The sequence below is a fragment of the Chrysoperla carnea genome, chromosome X, assembly GCF_905475395.1.
Source record: "Chrysoperla carnea chromosome X, inChrCarn1.1, whole genome shotgun sequence".
In the NCBI taxonomy this organism is placed as follows: domain Eukaryota; kingdom Metazoa; phylum Arthropoda; class Insecta; order Neuroptera; family Chrysopidae; genus Chrysoperla; species Chrysoperla carnea.
The window spans coordinates 33,713,520-33,735,480 of record NC_058342.1 but is presented as its reverse complement, the minus strand read 5'-3'; the positions used below and the strand labels follow the sequence as shown (position 1 = coordinate 33,735,480).

The window sequence follows — 21,961 nt, the reverse complement described above, 5'->3', positions numbered from 1 at the left end:
CAAAACACTACTTAAACGATTTTTTTAAGTTTGGGAATGTTCCCTTTTCTTTGGACGATACTGTATACAGAATATTTGGAGAGATAGTGCAAAAAATTCCCAAATAAGTTACGCACTTCATATTCGAAAGTTCAAATACGAATCGAACTTATAAAATGTTTCCGGAGGAGATCAGAAATTTGAAGTTATGGAAGTTTTCTAGCTTCACCGAATCCATTTTTCCTTCAAGGATTACTGACCTATGTGCTAAAGATTTGAAAACTGCACTTATAAGTTTTCTAATTTGGATAAATGTCCTCTCATAACAAGTTCTGGAGGTATCAGGACTCTGTGCGACCGAGGATTTCAATTAAATTTAACTGAACGAATTTAAAAAAAGGTTCTGCAAGAATTTTTTTGATTTGCACTATTTCTCCGATTATCCTGCAATTAATAAAGTCACTGGAGCTTTTATGGAATGACCCCTACAATGAGAGAGATTGATCCCTCATAGATCGAGAGATGATCACTCTCATAAAAAGAATGGATGCTTGAATTCAATGTGCGCTCAGCCTAAAACTGATCCTAAACGTACGTATAGTGACTGAAATAAATAGGAATAAAATTAGGATTATGGGTGAACTCCATAAAAAAAGCTGAAAACTAAAAAAATATACAGCAAAATTAAAAAATAAAAAAAGATGTCGAAATGTTTTGAGATATGTCATGAAAAAAATGTGGATTTATTTGTTTTTTTGGCTAAATGTTCAGTTGAATGCATTTGGCATGGCTTTGCTTGTGCCCGCTCAACTATTGAGTTGAGTTTTACCTAATGATTGTTCCACTAATTTCTTATGTTTGCCAACTAATTCTGGTAAATCGTATGCAATACAGACATCTAGTCGATTAATTGGACATCCCTTAAAGTATGTGCATGTCGCGGAGAGTTGTTGGAAATCGTATAATGCATTGAGCCGGAAGAAATCTTTGTATGAATCTGGATCTGGTAGATCGTAACGTGAGATGTTCTTCAACGTAGATAATCCTTCGTAGATGTGATATTGTTGTGGATTTTCGATAATATCATCAGCGATTTGTTTACGATTTCCAAAGAATGTTTTGTGATTGTAGTATGTTGTTAAATAACAGTCCACCATTTTTGCGTGATTTCGTACACGTACCTAGAATAATTATTCATTTAATAATCGAGTAAATAAAGGAGTTTTAGGTTTGATTTGTCAATTTTGTGGTCGTTTTCGAAGACAAATTATCACAAGATTCAAAGAACATATGGGCCATTTAAAATATGGAAGAATTGAAAAATCATGTGTAGCCGCTCACGTTATCGAAAACGACCACAAAATTGACAAATCAAACCATAAGCTCCTGAAATCAGTACCCAATCCTTGCGAATTAGACGCTTATGAAAGCATCTTCATTCAAAAGCTGGGTAATGAAACAATGAACTTGGACAAAGGACCTATTTATAGTTTTTTAATTTAGGTTTGATTTGTAATTTATTATTTTAAACGTCAAAAAATACTCGAATAGGCTTGCGCACAAGTATCACGTTCATTGAGGCGCTCAATTTAAAATATCAAAAATGAATCGGAACTAATTATTTTTCGATTCATTCTCGATATTAAACGCCGCAAGCTTTTACAAATAGTCAAGTATGAGTGACTCATAGATAAAATTATTTTCTACTTTTTAGTACAATAAAAGATTGTCCCTTAAAAAGTAATTTTTAATTTAAGACTAAAAAAATGTATATACATCAAATATGGCGGAAGCGATAGGAAAATCAGGACGCCACAACCTTACCATGCGCTGTCATCCAAACTAAGCTTGCATGCAAATTTTCAGCTTAATCGGAAACCAGGAAGTGGATTAAATTTGACTTGCAAGATTTTGATTGCATACAGACGACGGGGCAGGTGAAACTAAATAAAAGCTTGTAATAATTGTTAGAACTTACCGCAAATCGTCTTGCACTGGCAATTTTATTCTCAACACGTTTATCAATTGCTTGACGTATATCCCTTAAGAATGCTCGTTCTTGAGCTTGAAGAAGCTTTACAGGTGAACCTGGATTGAATGGGGTGGACCACAATGAAGTGGTGTAAATAATGGGTGGTTGAGCTGATGACATTAATGGTGAAATATTCCAAAGTAAAGCACCCTGGACTCGTAATAATTCTTCAGGTTTAACGGTATCTGCTTTATTGAGAATAACACGGGTCTAAAAAAAAAAAATTCAAATTAATTGTATAATCCAGTCATTATGTCGGAAAAAACGGGGTACATAAGCGTATGAACTTAACAAGCTAAAACCTAGACCTAGAAAAGCTTAACTTCCAATTGTCGACCGAAACTTCCTTGTGGATTTTTCGCCATCTTGAAAAAAGGATTAAATTCAGTTGTTTCATAATAACTCGGTTCTCCATTGAGATACGAAAATTTTTAAGCAATACTTTTTTGTTGTTTTTCTTACGACCTACAATTAAGGTCCTTTACATTTTTGACCTATCGTCCATCGTTTTTGAGATATCGATCGAAAAAACTTCAAATTCGTTTTTTTATTTTTTCAGTTTTCCGAGTCTTTCTAAGCAAACTTAAGTGTTTGAAAATTTGATGAGACCCTCGTGGATTTCTCGAGACAATTACAAAGTTGAGAAATTGAACATGTGACTTGCGGGTTTCTTAAATTAACGATTCGTTTTCTTTTTTGTTACCTGATATTCGCGCCCTTTTAATTGATCCAATATTGCTTCAGTTTCTGGACCCACATCCAATTTTGATGGATCATATACTAAGAAAATGATATCAGCTCGATCAATAAACCACTGGCAAGCGTCATTGAATGGGAAAACACGTGACACTTGTTTGCGTACTTCTAAAATTCCAGGAATTTCAACAATGTTCACCTAAACGAAAATTTTCATCAAAGAAAAATCAAAAGAACAGATTTTTTCAAAAAAATTACCTTCTCTAAAAGTTTATTTGGTAATTTTAAACCACGTAAACGATCTTCTAATCCTTGTCCGAATTTTTGTAGACCAGAGAAAGTCCAATCAGCTGCAAGTTGTGTACCATCTAAGATTTCTGGTTCTGGGCCCCAAGTTACGATATTAAAGTAAGCTGGGGATGGTTCTGCACCTAAAATTAAACAGAAATGTTTGGTTATGCTTTTTAGCTTCTCAAAAATTTCCTAAAATTTTTATTACCAGTTCGTAATGAGTTTTCGTTGTATTCATTGTCCAAGAGATAATTTATAATTGAAGATTTTCCACCACTCCACGGACCCATAAATAAAATTAATGGCTTGGAAAATATTTCGGGATCTAAAAAATATACAAATTGAGTTTTAATCTAGAAAAACTTCACTTTTTATTTTTAATTAGTTCAATTATCCGATTCCAAAATCTGATGAGCTCAAGTTCGAAACAAAATGGTATTTACCTCCGAAATGTCGGTTACTGAGATCACGATATTTATAAAGAATTTCTAGTGGTTTTATAGCTGAATCGTACAGCCGTTTTAATTCTCTTAAAGTTGTATCAGCAGCTTTAGCCAATGCAAGCTCATTTACAGTCGATTCTTCATCTAAGTGGAGTAATTCAATTAGCTGATCTCTTGGTCGCCGTACTTCAGGTATAACAAATTCCTGTAACATAAACAATCGAATATCAGACCGGAAATGTTATTATAGACGAAAAAATTCGTTCAAAATGTTACAGACTTTTGTTAATTCATCCTCATCAGTCTCTTCAACTGAAGTTTCAGTTGCATTTGTTTCCCCAGCTAACTCATCAATTTGTTCAGCGCTAGCTTCATCACTCTCTGCAGCTTTTTCTTCATCGGATTTTGCTTCTTCGCTCTTCTTTTCTTCAGTTTCGTCATGTTTGTCACTTGCTTCTTTGGTATCACCTTCAGTAGATTGATCTTTCTTGTCTTGAGCTTCACCACTATCATCAGATGTTTTTTCCGCACTTTCAGCATCTTTAGTTTCTTCTACACTGCCTTCAGCTTCTTTGCTATCTTCACTTTGTTTTTCTGCTGATTCTACCGCTGATTCACCGCTATCAGGCTTCTCGTCTAATTTAGATTCTCCGCTATCAGCAGAATCCTCTTTTTGTTCTGCAGATTCATCTTTTTGTTCAACAGATTCATCTTTTTGTTCAGCAGATTCATCCTTCTGTTCAGTAGATTCGTCTTTCGGTTCAGCTGATTCTTCTTTTTGCTCAGCAGATTCTTCTTTTTGTTCAGAAGATTCTTCTTTTTGTTCAGCGGATTCTTCTTTCGGTTCAGCAGATTCATCCTTCTGTTCAGCTGACTCATCTTTTTGTTCAGTTGATTCATCTTTCTGTTCAGTAGATTCGTCTTTCTGTTCAGCTGATTCTTCTTTCTGTTCAGCGGATTCTTCTTTTTGTTCAGCGGATTCATCTTTCTGTTCAGCGGATTCTTCTTTTTGTTCAGCGGATCCATCTTTTTGTTCAGCAGATTCATCTTTTTGCTCAGCGGATTCATCTTTTTGTTCAGCAGATTCGTCTTTCTGCTCAGCAGATTCTTTTTCCTCGGTAGCTTCAGATGGTTCATCTTGTTGTTGAGCTGATTCAGCAGACGCGGCATCATCTGTAGCTTCTTTAGAAGCTTCGGTACTTTCTGGTGGTTCAGTTTCTCCATCTTCTTTCACCTCAACTGATTGAGCTTCTTCCAAAGTTTTATCTTCAACATTTTGTTCCTCAGTCGATTCAGGTTCGGGTGCCTGATCGGCTTGTACATCGTCTTCGTTTATTTCGGTTGATTGTTGAGCATCCGTAGTTTGCTCTTCAGACTCAGAAGCAATTTCATCTTCTGGTTGAATCTGTAAAATTGAAATTTGTAATTTATCATTAGATGGTATCATCATCATGGATTTATCCTGCAGTCTTTGATTCGAAGAAAGAGTGAGGAACAGAAATTTTTCGTCTAGAGGATGGCATATTGCAAATTTTTTACATAGTGGGCAGCTACCTTGACTTAGACTCCTCTCGGTACGTCCATGATTCTCATTAACTGATGAAAATTGGGGTCCTAGTCAGATTAGAATTTCAATCTAAAAGACTCGGGCAATCTCAGATAGCACACGGGGCAAATCGAATCTTGAAAGTCGAAAATCTAAGAATAATTTTTCAAAATGGACTATACTTTATTACTTACCAAATTAATGTCGCTCGATTTTTCTGTTGAAACATCTTCACTTGCAGTTTCCAAGTTTTGAGATTCTCCTTCAACTTCGGCACTTCCACCAGTTTCGACTTGTGCTTCATCCCCTCCACTTACATTTTCCGACTAAAAACAATTTTACTATAGTATAATTTAATGAAGTGATATCTTAGGAAATTTTGTTCTAATTCTTACTGAAGCTGCTTTCTCTTCGGGTTGACCATCTTCTTGACTTTTATCATCAGTTTCAGTCGTTGTTTCTGCACTATCTCCTCCGGCTTCCTGACTTTCCGCACTGTCTGAAGGTTGCAATGCTGGGTCACCTTTTTGTAATTGATCTTTTAGTGCCTTTTCCACGTATGGTCGACATTCGGATTCCAAATTTTCAATGCCTATAATTAAAAAAAACAAAAACAATTTTTAAATAATGGTGCAAACGTGGCTTCAGAAAATTTTTTGAAATTCTTTCACTGCCCACTTTGGGCCTTTTGTTCGTTCGTTAATTACTTGGCATTTTATAAAAATTCTTGATTCTTATGGGTCCAGTTTTGGAGGCAACGTCTTTCTAATAAATAAATACCAGGAGCGAAAGTTAAGAAGATATTTCTGACTACGTGTGTATCCACCTTTGTAGCCCAAGTGGGGTGGCAAACGAGTTGGCTAAGTATGTATTTATTTTGACATAAACACATTCTTAGTCAACTAAATCCACGTCTTGGAGAAGGGGATTCAATCCCTCGATGCACCCATGTTTCTGATAATGTTTTAATTCAGGTATTTTTTGCAAAAACTGGGAGTCTAGTTTTTTGAAATCGAGGAGAAAAATTTTCTTAACTTGATATACGCAATGCAAGGCATAATTTTACTAGGAACTTGCTAACGTTATTTTATCATTCCCAGTAATAGAAAAATATGATTTTTCTTGCCTATATCATACTTTTTTTCGGATAAACATTATTTTTCTTCATAAAATCGAAATTTGACCATTTCGAGATATGATCTATACTCAAATCTCATCCCACTAATGGCCTGTTTATCCATTAAAAAATAAAGCCTTCCTGTACATTCATAACCGGACCTTTTGGTGTTCCAACTTGTCTTTTGACGACCGACCTTTCGGCCATGGTAATAAACTTAAATATGGCCAAATAAAAAACGAATTCAAATTTTGAGTTAATTCTGCTACATGAAACCTTATATGCAATTGTTTCTTTCTCGATATCTTAAATCCGACACTGTTATTAAGTTTACATAAAAATTAATTTAAAAATATGTCTTTTTAAATGAAAAGAGTAATGAAAATTTTGGAAAAATGCCAAGTGTGTCATAATGAAATTTTAAATCATATTTAAAAAAAAGTATATATTGACAAACAGACTTTTCTTAAAATATAAAAATTCAGTTTTTTTTTTAATACCCTAGAAAAATTTGAACATCCCACAAAAAAAAAATTGTTTTTAAAATTATTTTTGACATAAAATGAATCGAAATTTTATTGTCAATACTGATTTACTAAATTTTATCGAAATAATTTTGAATACATTGTACTATTATTTAATTGAACGGAATTCACCGAATTGGTTTCGCATGAAGACGTGAATACTAAAATAATCCAAACTGTCGTCTTGAAAAAACAAAATTAAATTCAATGTCTCGCATACAAACAAATTTAAAAAATGTAGTAGTTATGTAGTCTATTTGTTAAAATTCTTTTCGAAAATTCGTTTTTTTTTCTGCCGTTTTCAAATCAGATAGTTTTGGTGAAAAATTGTATTAAGTTTAGGTTCAGGGTGGATGCCCTGGTCTACTCTCCCCTCTGTACGCCCATGGATTAATTGGCCCAATTGATCCACTTCCCGTTTGTCTTTGTGAAAAATTTTTCATTTTCGAAGTTGAGTGAATTTATTTTACACCCTTTTTTAACCCACTGATTAAAAAAACGGGGTGGTATAAGTTTGACCGCCATAAGTGTGTGTGTCTGTCTGTCTGTGGCATCGTAGCGCTTATACGGACGAACCGATTTTGATTTTTTTGGTTTAATTTGAAGGGTAATTTAATGGAGAATGTTTCAAGTGCAAATCTAGGATTTTCCGTACGCGAAAAAACTAAAATTGGCGATGATCTTCTAAATCGGCTCAATTTGGAGGCTTTGAGGAAAAAGACACTTTAATGGAGAGTGTTCTTAGATATGTTTCAAATGCGTGTCTAGGGTTCCGTAGCCGAAAAATTTGTGAGGGATTTTTTAAATTTTGTAAATTTTACTTGTTCTGTGAAAACAAAAAGATTTTTTTAATTTTTTCTTATTTTTAAAATGGATGGATCTTAGTGTATCAGTGTCCGTCGAAAAGCATTAAATAAAGATGACGCTGCTGTAGCAAAAGTGTATATTTTTAAAGAAGTGCTAAAAGTAATAAAAAAATAAAAGATTAGGGTAGAGAAATCAAACACATCAAACATCCTTTTGCTACAGAAGCGCCATTCTGGTCAATTCTAGAACTATTTCAGCTGGACACTTTTTACTTTGATCCCAATTTAAGATAGTTAAATACAAAATAAGGAATGCAGTCTCATTTCAAAATAAATTTACTCTACATATGCAAATATTAAAAAATTAAGCGCCAATTTTAAATGTACATATACAATTCAAAATCGATTTTCACTGTAATTATTACTTAATCGGCTCTGAACATATGTTCTTAATACGAGCAAAAAAAAAAAAAAAAAACACTTGTATGAACCATTGAACTAATGGCGAAATATGTTGTACAAGCGTCATATTTATATATTTTTGTTCTAAATATAAATTCACAAAATTTAAAAATATACGTTACATATTATTTCTGTGTTGACGTCACTAATTGAACAGTGACTAATCGGTATCATTATAAAATACGAAAAATACTTTAAAAAATGAATTTTATACATTTTAAATTGAAAAAATGTTTAACTATTCTGACGCAAATAATATTAAATTACATGTAAAAGATATTGCCTATATAATATATCCTTAAAATTTAAAGTAGGTTATGGGCACCAAAACTATAAATTTGCCGTCACACTATCAAAATATTCTCTATGAAAATAGGCCAATGGTATGACATATATTTATTAATATGACTTACCTTGTTTAAAATTAAAAAAAAAATGTATTGTTCCCCCCAAAAACTACATTATTAATTGTTTTAATGTCCTGTGTGTAATGAAATAAAAATAAAAAGTTTTAAACAAAAGATTTTTCTTAAAAACTAACTCAAAGTCAACTAACATCTAATTAGACTTGCAGATAATCGTGTTATCGGGCAGGTGGGCAAATAGACCCACTTTTTCTTGGGCACTGGCTTCCAAATTAGATGAGTCTAGTATGTTTACAAATTTGCAATTTATATGAATCGCAAACTTTTTATCCGAAAATTATCTCATGAAATTGGGTAAAAATTTATGGGGAAGTACAATCTCTACTGGCCGTATCCAATATTTTAGTAATTCGCCTTAAAATAAATATTTGAAACATAGGATCCCAAATGATTATTTTAAAAGAGCCACCGAGTTAAAGTTTCATAGAATTTTAGAAATAATCATTAGAAAACCATGCAGAGATCTCATAAACATTTTGTGTCAAGCTCCAATTCTTTAGGAGCCTTTTGTATTGTCCCCAAAAACGACCTCTTACAATACAAAATCTTAAAAAGATCCATATATATATTTCTGGCCTTCGTTGGAAAAACACCCAAAGATTTTGTGTTAAAATTTGTCATCTATTTAAGTAACTGTTTGGCATCCACGAAAAACCATCTCTAATCCATCCAAAAATGATATAGCTAAATTCCGCAAATATCAATATGTATTTTGATTACATACTAGTAATTAAGTCTTGGATCTGTTCTTTTTTTTTATAATTCAATTTATATTTATTTTTAGAATAAATAAATAAAAAATTGGCGCCGATATTTATAATTAGCACCCCAAAAAAATTAGCAAAATATATTCGAAAAAAAAAGATGTTTTGTTTCTGAATAATTTAAAATATGTTATTTTTGTCGACCCTGTTAGAAAACTCTCCTGTGTTCAGTGTTGCCAAACCACTTCGAACAAAAAGAACGATAGATTCGAAAAAAATACGGTAGACTCTGTAATTTTACTCTATAAATGCTATAAAATTACAAAAATTGTTTAAAATTAAATTCAAAATACCCGCCGAGATTGTGAAAGGTAGTGGCTTAGCATGATTTTTCATTATTATAAATTGCGCGAACTAAATATTCCAAAACGGTAGATTATGGGGGAAAAAAGAGTATGATGAGAGAAATAATAAAAAAAGAGTAGATTTTAAGATTAGGGAGACCTAATCAAAACACGATAGATCTATCGTTTTAACGGGAGATCTGGCAACACTGCCTGTATTTGTATTCTATATGTATTAGTATGATCTTAAATTAGAACAGCTATATTGCAACCTTCGTAACAAGCACTTTCGTGGATACCACAAACTTTAAACTAATGTCATAGAACATTCATTATTTTTATAAAAAAAAATTTAATTTAAGCTAGATAATACTCTTTTTTTAAACGCAATCGCCGCCGCAACACCGCACCGAATGCTGTGCAATTAATTACACCAAAATTATTTAATATCACAAAATTATATAATTTCATTTTTGATCATTTGCCAAAAAAATTCTTTTTTTTATTTTCAACAATTGAAATGAAAAAAATTCTTACTTACTTTCAGTTTTTGTAGCTGTAAATCCACAAATCAGTATGAAAATAGCACATAGTGCAAAAAATTTGTATGGCGTAAACGCCATGTTTTTTTGTTTTTCGGTTTAAAAAAAATTCACACGATTTTTAAAAAATTAAAAAAAAAAAAAATTTTCTTTTTTAGTTAAACTAGAAACAACAATTGGCACTTTGAATGTCCGGTGCGCCTCGCATTGCCACCTGAGTGGACTGCAAATGACACTACAATCTTGGCTCAACGCTCAACTTAAACTGATTCACATACAACCATATACCTACAATCACTATCGACTAAAATTTTACAATCGTTAAGTTGAGGCTAAATCGTAGATCTATTGAAATTCGTAGGCGTGGACGGACTGTTTTCTCTGTTGCGTTAATACTTCTTCATATCGCGATCAAAAATTGCTGTTCGACGATAATATACAATTATCGAATCGATTTTTACTTCCATATAGAGGTACATAATACTTTTCATATGAAAAATCGATTTTAAATGAACAGCCATTTTCTGTATGTGAGTCGAGGAAATATCTTAAGTCGGTTAATTTCTCTCAAAAAATACTCGATCAGTCGATAAAAATTTACTGTCTCCAATTTCTGTACCTACATAAGGTACTTTGACCCAAAAAATACAGAAATCGGTTTCATTTAACGATTGGGCGAATATTTTTCGAGATAATGCCGGCAATCGGTCCTTAATATCGTTACCCTTAAGAAAACTTCAAAAAATCGATAAAAATTTACTGTCTCCAATTTCGATTCGATTCCAATTTCTGTACATAAGGTACTTTGACCCAAAAAATACAAAAATCGGTTTCATTTAACGATTGGGATAATATTTTTCGAGATAATGCCGGCAATCGGTCCGCAATATCGTTTTTCTCAAAAAGTACTCGTCCAATCGTGAAATGAACTCGATTTTTGAATTTTTTGGGTTAATTCCGAATGCTATTCGTTTGTATGTATATAGAGGCTTTGTGGAGTGTTCATAGCACAACTTTTTTTTATATTGGACATGGACAATATTCGATGCACCTGACTAGTGCTTATCAAAATTTCAAACGAAATCTATTATTGTTTTAGATTTATTGTTTGCGTTGTAGCCATTACAGTGGTTATTGCATGCTAAAAATATTCGACAGTTAAGGATTTTTATTAGCATTGCAAAAGGGAAGATTTACGATTTTTCTATTTAAAAACAATCGGCAAGTACTGGTAGATCGTATCCGCATAGAACTTAAATCAATATGGGTGTTATTAGTAAAAAATAATTTGCTTTCGCCAGAATTAAACAAAAAATAATTGAAAAGTGCAATTTCCTAAAACTATGATAATTTTAAATATAAGCTCAAAATATAAACTTACGCTAGACGATTTGCATAATCCATTTTAAAAATTTGCTCATTTACAATCGCTTTGCAATTTTATGTTAAACAAATTCTGCCCGATTTCTTGTTCCCAAAAATAAGTCATTAATATTATTAAAATTCATACCGCGAAGTATCAGATTCGGCAAGCGTTTTTTATTCAATTTGGAATCAACAAGACGATTTGAAAGTAACACTTTGGCGGCTACTATAGCAGAAACGGATGTTTCTTGAAACATAACCTCAAAATTGACAGAAAGTAAAAAACTGATGAGCATCGCGGGGGGAAATTTGAATGTGATATAAAAATCCCCTGACAGTGACAACACTGATCTCGATAAAACTAGATAAAGGATCTATATGGCGTAAAAATATAAAAATCTTCCTATCTTTATATTGATTGTATTGAAGCATCCCCAACGCCTCAGAATGAATGGTTGGGAACTAAATAAAACCATTCATTCAACACATGCTATATATTTTATTTTTTTTAATTCTAGCCACTCATTTGGTGGCGCTAGTCTATGTCTATGTATCTCACTTATATATCTCAAATTCAGACCAATTTCAGTATATGGGATCCTCTATCCTGTTATATAGAGATTAGTGCCTGGACCACACCATGGAATCTTTCGGCTAAAAAATTTTGCTTCTGTCGGATTCAAAATCCGACCCTGGTTATGATAAAGAAGTTTAGGAGAAAATCATTGAAAATGATGTACATTTTAATCAGAATCGAATGGAAGATAGGAGTTATAACATTTTTTGTAATTTGATACTGAAATTCTAAAAATACAGGGTGAATGGGTAAAGAAACTTGCAAAAAATTATGAAGCATTCCAACAAAATATATAAAATGTAAACATTTATAACTCGTGAGAAACTGAGTCGGATTTAATTTAAAAAGGGATTTAACTCTGAGAAACATTTCCAAATTACTGAATTCTCTATTCCTGCTTCCAAGTTATTGTTTGGTCTAGAAAATAACTTCTCATACTAAAGCCGTAGTCGATGGAGCTAAAAGTAATGGGAAAAACTTCATAAATACTGTTCTATGTCAATACAAGTGCATAAACTAAAAGTACAGGACGAAAGGGTAAAAACATACAAAGTCCGTTTTAATAACATAAATCCGCCTTGAGTTCTATATAAATTGTCTTTGTTCTCTGATAGGGTATGAAAAGAATAAGACATACAAATTTATTTGGAATATTTTTTATTTTCAATAAATGTCGTGATTTTTCGAAATGTTTTTACAAAATGGACATATCATCGATTTTTTTTTATTACCAATTTGATCAGTTCAAATAATGCTTCGTTTCATTATTATTAATATTTGTTTTTTTTTTTTTGTATTCTAACAAAACTAGTATCAATATCATATATATAGTACAATTTTTATTTTTATTATTTTTTTTATTTTTTGTATTAATTTTATACGCTAATATTTTTGTGTAAAAACACTTTACACTTTTTATAAGGCAACCTGTGCTATACGCAATATTCTTTTTATAAATATTTTTTGGTATGATAATTATTGAAAAATTATCATGGGCTTAGCAACATATTTTTTTTTTCCAAAAAAAAGTCAATATGATTATTTAATATTTTATGAGTATAGGATCCCTATATATAAGCAGAGTAGTATAAATAAGGCTTTATATACACAGTGTCCGAATTTTTAATTTTTGCATTTAAAAATATCTTTTAAAGAAATGTTGCATACTAAAGTTGTTGGATTTAGATGGAAGTTATTTGATTGGACAGTTATGTTCTTTTGCGTTTAGAGCGATTCCGAGATATCTGAGAATTGAAATAGTCTGTCTTGTCTCGTGTTCAATGTTAGACCATAGAAGTCTATGTTTTTTGGGATGCTCCTAAATTATTATTAACAAATCACCTCTCCAAATTTTGGAGACATGATCCTCTCAGATTTCCGATACCCATTTTCTGTTTTTCACTAAAGGTTTAGGAGTGGTAGTGACAAGTTGAAAATATTAACTATAACTTTCATGCTTTCTTCAAAATTCAACAACTTTCGTATGAAACATTTTTTTCAAATCGAATCATTTCAATCCAAAAATTAAAATTAGACATCGTGTAAATAAACAAGTAGAAATTTGCTCAGTAAAAATAAACCAAAAAAATGTTTGAAATATTTTCTCATAGGTGACTTTTTTTTCAAAATTGTGTATCATCATTTTTTTGTTTTTTTTTTTTTTAAAACTACTTTTTCAAAAATTTTTTTTATAAACTATGTTATTTAAAACTCGTAACAATTTGGCAATTTTTAGACTCTTAGACTAATTGTCTCTATCATGTAAATTTTTCAAAACTAGAGTATATTATTTTTTTTTTTGACATCACAAAAAATTCGTTGTTCATATTTTTAATATCTTAACAATTTTTTTTTTTTTTTTTTTTTTGAAAATACAAAGACATCTGTCGTAAATGAGAGTCGAACACTATAATTAATAAATACCATATACCAGGCGTATTATTTTTTTAATAATTATTTTGAAAATATTGTCATTTTGAAAATTACTAACTAGTGTAGGTACTAGATGCTGTTGAGTGTGAAACAATTGAGGAGCATATTTTCTCTATTAAGTTCTCTAAAGAAATTTTCAAGTTATAACCTTAAAATTTCAAACTTATTTCCCCTGCCAACCACTTCTAGAATAATTTCTTCACCTATCTATAAACACGTTTTTTCCTATTATCCGATTTTGGAATTTGATGCCCGTAGACAGTTAGAATAATGCTGTTACGTAGCCCCTTCGTTTGAGGCGTTCTATTTCATAGGATCTAAATAAAGTAGCCCCTGACAAGAGCCTCTCTTTCATAGCTCTAATTATCTTAAATTTTTTAATATTAAAAGAAAATTACTTCAACAACTCAGTTGATTTTTTCATTGAATAAAAAGGCAAAAGATGTCTACTTTATTATGTGCTGTACTCTTTTAAATGTGGATGGTATGTGCGTATGGTTTACAAGATTGTAAACAGACATTTCCGTTAAATATTATGTATCTGTGGGCTACAATTCTCAAGGAGACGAATATTCTTAACATCTACTAAAAATTTTATTTCATTCTGTTAAAAAGTTGGTCCTAATTAGGGAAAATTAGCTCATTGTTTTTTGCATACTAAACACCGCCTAGAGCCTGACACTAAACGCCTTTTCAATGTATGAGATAAGAAAATATTAAGAAAATAGTTAACAATTTTTTTTTTTAACAACCATGAAAAATCATTTTGTTAGCATTTTCTATATCTCACTTTATTGTTTTTCGTACAAACGCATTGAAAATTTATTCTTTTTTTTTTTTAATAATCGTGTAAAAGTATTCAGACTTAATAGTTTTTCTTATATCTAATATATATTTGTGTCTAATTTTGAAAATGCGTTTGTTTTTCGACACAGCGCAACAATTTGAAATAAAAAATCATAATTTTCATGTTTACATTTAAAAGTTCTTTTTAAAATATGAATCGAACAAAAAGCGAGGAAAAATTTGAATTGACATCATTTTAGGATTCATATTTTTAAAGAACATTTTAAATATGTAAGGTTTCACAAAACCGTCCAAAGACACTTAATAAAAGAAAATACCACCGCACTTTTTTTTTCGTTAAGAATACACAATATTTGAAGGCAGGCTTTTTTATCCTTTGGGATTCATCAGGGCTCATTTTTAAGATCCCAAAATATTGTTGAATTCTATTATTCCAGACTTGAAAAGCGTTCTTATTACAATCAGGATCGCCTTTTGATCTTTTGGAGACCCTTTACCAAAGGACCTTGGGCCCCTTTTTCATTAACTTCATTTGACAGCTAGATTGAGAGCGCACTCCATTTTATATGCCATGATTGTAGATTGAGAACGCACTCCATTTTATATGTCATAGTTGAGCCAAAAATATAGAATAACAAGTGTTATATACCCTTTTTGGTCAAAAACGAACCAAGGATAAAAAAATTACATACCTGCAAATATTATATATTTTTAACGAAGCAAAAAACTGTTGCGTTTTTTATTTTGTGAAGTGTTTTTTTAAAATGAATGGAACCAACAATTTTTTTTTAACTGAAATAGTTTTTCGAAAATATTATTATAATAAATACTTATTGCTTCCTTTAAAAATTGATCACGACATTTCTACCCCTGTAAAGATTGGGTAAATTTGTATTTTTTTTTTTGTTTTTATATTTTTTTTGGTTTAATAATAATTTTTATATTAAATGGGTGTAGATATTTAGTTTTATGAATAAGAGAAATAGTTTTAAGTTTTAGGTTGCGTTCACTCGTTTACTTATTTAATTTCACTTATAGAGCGATGTGAAATTAGTTGCAAAGATTTATACAAGAATGGCTGCATTCAGACTTAACCTTTTTTTTGTCCAATTTCGTTGTATAATCGAATTCCAAAAATAGTTTTGTTTTTTTTAACTCGGACGATTTCTATGAACATTGGTAATTCTGAATGCGGCTATCTAAAAACTATGTCAAAAAAATAATAAACGAAATTCAATATGTAAACTGTGAGACGTTTAAATTGATGAAATTTGCATGAAAATTTGACCATTCATAATTCAAATCTTTTTTCGGGGAGGTTCTTCAATCGAAAAATATTCCAAAAATATTTCTTCCTGTACTTTTTAGGTTTTTTTTTTGAGGAAATATGCAAAACGAAGTAAGGCAAACATGAAATTCTTTAAAAATAAAGGATTTTCCACAAATCAAGCAAAAAAGTAGTTTCTATTTAATTGGCTGATGTACTTCTAATCATTTGGAACAAAGATTAGGTTTCTACAAATGTGCTTTCTCATTCATAGAGAATGTGTAGGTATTCCAGTTTCCTTCTCTTCATGACAAAATTTTGCAGAGATCGTTCTCTGTGAGAATGCTTTTTTTATCTTATTGAGTTAACAATGGCCATTAAGTATCTTCAAATGATTTTTGCCCACGCTCTGACGGAATTCGTAGATGAATGGATACAAATTTCTAAATGATCAAAAAATCACACAAATATCGGATAGTTGTTTTTTTTAGTTGTGTATTATTGAATTTGACTGTTGCTAACGCTCATGAATAGATGCATAAGATGCTATTTTTGTTTTTCTAAAGTAAATTTTTTTCCATTGGTATTTTCGTTTGTAGCAAAATGTAATTTTTTTTTATTTATTTAATATATATTATATCTTTGTTGGTGTTATAGAAAGAGTATTTTTAAGTAAATAATATTGGTATTATTTTTTAAATTACTTTTTTTAAAAAGTAAAATACTTGTTAATATTAAATTTTTTTTTTGTTTGTTTTAAGTATAATAATTATTTCATAACAATAATAATTCATAATTAATAATTAATAATAATAATAATAATATTAATATATATATAAATACTGAACACAGCACCTCACTAAATACTACGCAACTAAAATTCAAATTATCTTTTACAAAGATAATTCTTTTTATTAAAAAATAGTTATTTTTGTGTTTATATTTTAATTTTTTTTTTTATTATAATATCATTTTGGTCAACAAAAAACTTTTTTAATAAATATTTTTAAAATATGTATATATTTTTTAATACGTCCTAATATATACGTTATATGTCATATAAGTATGCCCCCACCTTCCCCTTTATCTAAAATAACTTATTCTCTAAAAATTATGACACGTTACCACATCGAAACATGTCACTTTTAAATTAGCTGTCAAATTTGCGTCAACTTGACGTCAAAGCATGTACAATATCCGTGAACGTCAACTTGACGTCAATTTGTCGACTCACATCGAATATAGTATTCGTTCGGAATGATTTTTTCACTAAATTCCCAAAAAATGTAAATACTAATGAAATTTCAACGAGATAGTCTATCGAAACTCAAGAACCATTCCAGAAAGGCAGGATTATCAACCAGCCCCTCAAGTGAAAGAGAAAGGGAATCATGGAAGGGAATATCATGCATACTGTTTATAGCACAAGTTGAAAATTGTATTGTAATGATTAAGAAAGCTTTGAATTTGTCACCGTTGACAGATATGACTGTTGCCCACATTAATTCCACGTTTTAGCACCTCTTGTCCGAAAACGTGTCGTCTTCGGGTGCCAAGTTGTTCTCAAGGAGGGCACATGAGATGTGTTTCTTGGATCAAAACGACGCATTTCGTAAATATGTCGTTATAAGCTGTCATTTAATGTGATTACTTCATTATGCAGGTTCAATAGACAAAGAAACGTACAAATTCATTCCTGAAAATTATAAATTAGGTGACATAAAAGTGACATGTTATCTTATGGTATATATACGTTTATATACATAAAGTGCATATATTATTCACTAGGTGGCACCACAGATGTTGGGGGTTTCTTTTTGACGCGAATGTGATTATGACGTATAACGTATTGTAGAACTAGCCCTATCGAAATTGAATAACTAAAAGTAAAGCATCCATTATACATTTTTTGCGTCTCATTATTTAAGGTTTCGGCTTGTTTATAAAGGTTATTTTAAATATGTAAAAAATATTGAGCAAATACTTGTGAATATGTTTTGATGTCTTTCATTAAATATTTTGAATATTAAAAATGAATTGCATTCTTAAAAAATAGATGGCATTGCTTGTTTTTTTTTTTTTATATTATTTTTTTATTTTTTAAGCCTAGAATTTAAATAACATGCAATTGATTTTTAAATTTATTTTTGCTCATGTTTTTTAAACAAAATATTGTTATTTTTGGATAATAAATATAATGCACGAATGCGCGCGCGCCGTTTTCTAACTATTTGTTTCATATGCTATGTTTGAGTTCTAAGTTTGTTTTTAAACTGTGCTTTAATTTTAATTTTCTGTTTGTTTTTTTTTAAACTCGATATTTTCACTACTAAAAACTAAAAAATATTCTTGTAAATAGATCAAAATTATTAGCAAATCGTAATTAGTTCCTTTCCTAATGAATGGAGACCTTCATTGCTGTGCACTAGACCTTATTTAGTAAACAGGAAGACGATTTTTTTTTAACAAACAAAAGAGTTCTATTCTGGAGAAGTCATCTAGCAATTTTAGTCAAGGAACTTTATAACCAAAATGAATGGAACTATTCACAAGATTGCAATTTTTTTGATCTATGTACGTTAAATATTCTTTGGCTAAATAATAAAAGGACGTTTTTCTGGTTAGAAATCTAAGTCGACATCGAATGTCATTTTCGAATGGAGAATACAAGATTGTGGGATAAATTATTATCCCTCTCATCTCAATCTAATCTCAAAAATAATTTCCCTTCAGTTATTTATATTCTAGCTTTTCTAGTCTACTCAATTCTCTGTAATAATTCCCTATCTTTGTTGTAAATATATTACTAGACAGAGATAGGAAATCATTGCATACGTTCGACATTCGTCAGCTGAAAAGACGAAATTGTAAGTACACTAAAAAATTCACTATTGTTCATATTTTTATAATTCTGCTATATTTGGCAAAGCTAAAACAACGAATAGTTTAGGCTTAAGTAACTTCTATCTTTGTCTTTACAATAGTGTCATCATTAGAAAAGGACAGAAGAGTTATATTCTGTTCATATTTTTTTAATTTTGAAACCTTATGTATATTTTTACTGTCTACTTTATAAAAGTCAAGTCTTCCCTCCATACATGATATTTTTAATAGCTTTTGCTATATTAATACATTAACACATATGTAGGTGAGACTGTACACCTGGTGGATTCACGCACATTACGTTTTTCTTTTAATCAAGTAGGTTAGGTTAGAATGGCCGTCTTGGGGTGGGACACACTTAGACCATAGGGTCCGTTGTGATACCGAAAAAGGGTTGGCCTATCCCCGGCCAGTACTCCATGAACCTTTTGAAACTGTTTACGAAGCCTTGATGTCGACGGACTTTAGGTCGGAGAGGTCGTCAAAGAGAGGCTGGCTCAAGTAAATTCATCTATTCATGACAAGAGCTGAGCAGTGACAGAGAAGATGAGACATTGTCTCCTCGTCCTCACCACTGTGACAGTTCCTGCAGTAGTCGTGATACATTGCCAGGCCCAGGCCCAGTGTCCTGTAATTAATCAAGTAGAAAGAAACGAAAAAATATTCAACAACTACTGAACACAAGTGGCTGAGAGACTAGGCGGTGGACCCGCGGATATTTAAACCATACAATTTATGGAGTTTGTCGACTTGGATTTCTGTACATTCAAAAAAAAAACATCCAAATTTGTATACAATTTACAATTTTTGTGTTTCTTTTAACAAAACAGTCCTTACAATTTTACTAAAAAAACAATACAACATTTTTTTTTTTTATTGTTAAAAAAAACAAGTCACAAGAAAAACACGTTTTTAATTAATTAATAAATATTAATTAAGAATCTAATTTGTGCAATTAATTATTTCAAAATATACAAAAATAAATAAATTAAATATGATACAACATTCTTGTAAATGAAGAAGAAAAACGAAAAGAAAGAAAGAAGAAACGTTAGAACACAAATAATTTTTTTTATGTCAAGAAAACTTCTTTGGAATTCAAATCTTCGATACACAGATTTTGGGAAAGAAAATCGGTGTAGCTAAATTTGAATTAGAAAACATTTTTTTTTAATCTACTCTTTTTTTTTTTTTAAATTGACTTAATATTGAATTTTTTTGAGGTTATCTCACCAATATAATAAGAAACGCGAGTACTATTTGGTAGCTTAAGTAGCTCTGAGAATAATATCTACAATAATTTTATTTTCGTTAGTTTTTTTTTTTGTACAAAGTGAAACTTAAAAAAATCACAAAATTTATTATATAATTACTTTAGTTTTTTATGAAGACTCACTGGTGTATCTGTTATCACTGCCCCCCCCCCCCTCATTTAAAAATGAGCTGAAATTCGGTATGTGTACTAGGCAGAACCATATATGTAATACTCCTATATGGCCAGCTCTTATAAATGGAAGGTGTGCCGACAAAGTGAGATAGATAATTCTTGTGCATCGTGCACTAAGTTTATTCTGCGCATCTGCTACTGTACTAACCTATTCTTCCTTTCTAATTTATATGTGAATTGCTTTAAAGTTGAGGAAATATTTTTGATAGTGGCATCTCCCCTTCGATCTTCCAATATCCTATTTTTTCAAAAACATGAAAAAACAAAAATCTTATGAGGGAGGGTGGAGGGGAAGGGATTATATTTCGAATCAAGTTTGCCAAAATGATTTAGCTAGTATTTTAAAACTTTTACCATTAATAGCAATAGTGAAATTTTTGGTGTCTTCATAAAATGAACTCAAGTAATTTACTTTTTGATTTTTGTAAGTTTAACACTTTTTTTTAGATCATAATGTGTGTAAATCGTAATCGTACGGTTTGTTTGAGTTTCCTTAAAATCTAATAAAATAATTACTAGCCTATAGCCTATTTTTTTTTTTGGTGAGAAACCAATTAGTTTTATATGCATCATCACAGATGTAAATAGTATTAAAGTCAGTTTTGTATCCAATAAAAATATTTATCAAAATCAAAGAACGTTTTGCATCTGAAAATAACGACATTTTTTATTGTTCAATGTTCGAGTTCGATCATTTACAGCGTAACAAATAATTTGGGACTATTTTGTGATGCCTGTTATTTTCAGATGTCTATGAAATTTTATGCTTTAGCATTTTATCAAAAAGAATGGATTTTTTTTTAAATCTGCGAATTTTAGTTTTAGTTTACAGTTTACAGTAATGTACATAGACGATTCAATCATATTAAGGAAATGAAAATGAGCGACACTAGCGTATCTCTTGAGGGTTACACGAACTATTTTGAAGTTAATAAGATAATTTTTTTTACTGTTCTATGTATACCATACATAGCCGAGTTGTTATATCATCGGCTTCTTAATCCGATCAAAATTTTGAGTTCGTGTAACCCTCAATAGTGTCGCTAGCGTACGGCTGTTTCCAATAATTTTAGTCATATTACACTGTCTTTCAGGATTTGTCTATGGTATTGTAATTTACATTTAGTAATCAAAAATTCTCGGCCATTCGAAAAGATCGGGCAGATTTGTGTAAAATTAAAAAAGGTCGAAGCAGCTTACTTATATTTTGAAATGTATAAATTAAAAATACCCATTTATTTTGATAAAATGTCAAAGCATAAATGGATAAGAAACTTTTCATTACAAAATTTTCTTTTAATGGTTTTTCCTATGGTAATTATAAAAATAAACTGACTAACCTTACACAATTTTCTTGTATTTTTCTTATTTTTTTTTTTTTTTTAAAACTACACACAAAATGAAAAATTTTGAACTGAAATATCACTTAAGATTCAAAAAATTACAATTCATTTTTGAATCTGTACACATTTTTTTCTCAATTTTTTTTTTTATTCTTTGCTTTGAGAAAAAATCGAAAAAAAAAAAGAATTAACACGAATAAATAAAAATTATTATGAATCGGACGAATAATAAATATACAAAACGTCGGTGGTCACCTTTATCAAAAAATGTTTTTTTTTTAATGTCCCAGACTTTAATTTTGGCACAAGGCACAAGTGAGAAGTATTTTTTTTTGTTTTTTTTTACTGGCTATAAACTCGCTACCGTTTTCTCGCATATAACATTATTCTGCCTTTTATTTCCAAAATTTAAGGCGGAATAATTTGGTT

General features: G+C 30.6%; 1 protein-coding gene across 1 annotated transcript; it reads right to left on the bottom strand.

The window, feature by feature from the left end:
- Window positions 1-258: 258 nt before the first annotated feature.
- LOC123302726 (nipped-B-like protein) lies at window positions 259-10,233 on the bottom strand. Its single transcript, XM_044885791.1, has 10 exons — window positions 9,911-10,233; window positions 5,383-5,579; window positions 5,182-5,313; window positions 3,722-4,846; window positions 3,442-3,646; window positions 3,207-3,323; window positions 2,966-3,138; window positions 2,715-2,906; window positions 1,958-2,221; window positions 259-1,160 (listed from the first exon to the last, which is right to left on the bottom strand). The coding sequence occupies exons 1-10, from the start codon at window positions 9,990-9,992 to the stop codon at window positions 786-788; spliced, it is 2,862 nt and encodes a 953-aa protein (XP_044741726.1). The 5' UTR covers window positions 9,993-10,233; the 3' UTR covers window positions 259-785.
- Window positions 10,234-21,961: the final 11,728 nt, after the last annotated feature.

Coding starts and splice junctions, on each gene's coding strand:
- LOC123302726 (XM_044885791.1), bottom strand. CDS start 9,992: ATGGCGTTTACGCCATACAAATTTTTTGCACTATGTGCTATTTTCATA. Junction 5,314..5,382: donor CCGAAGAGAAAGCAGCTTCA/GTAAGAATTAGA, acceptor AATTGTTTTTAG/TCGGAAAATGTAAGTGGAGG. Junction 2,907..2,965: donor CAAATAAACTTTTAGAGAAG/GTAATTTTTTTG, acceptor ATTTTCGTTTAG/GTGAACATTGTTGAAATTCC.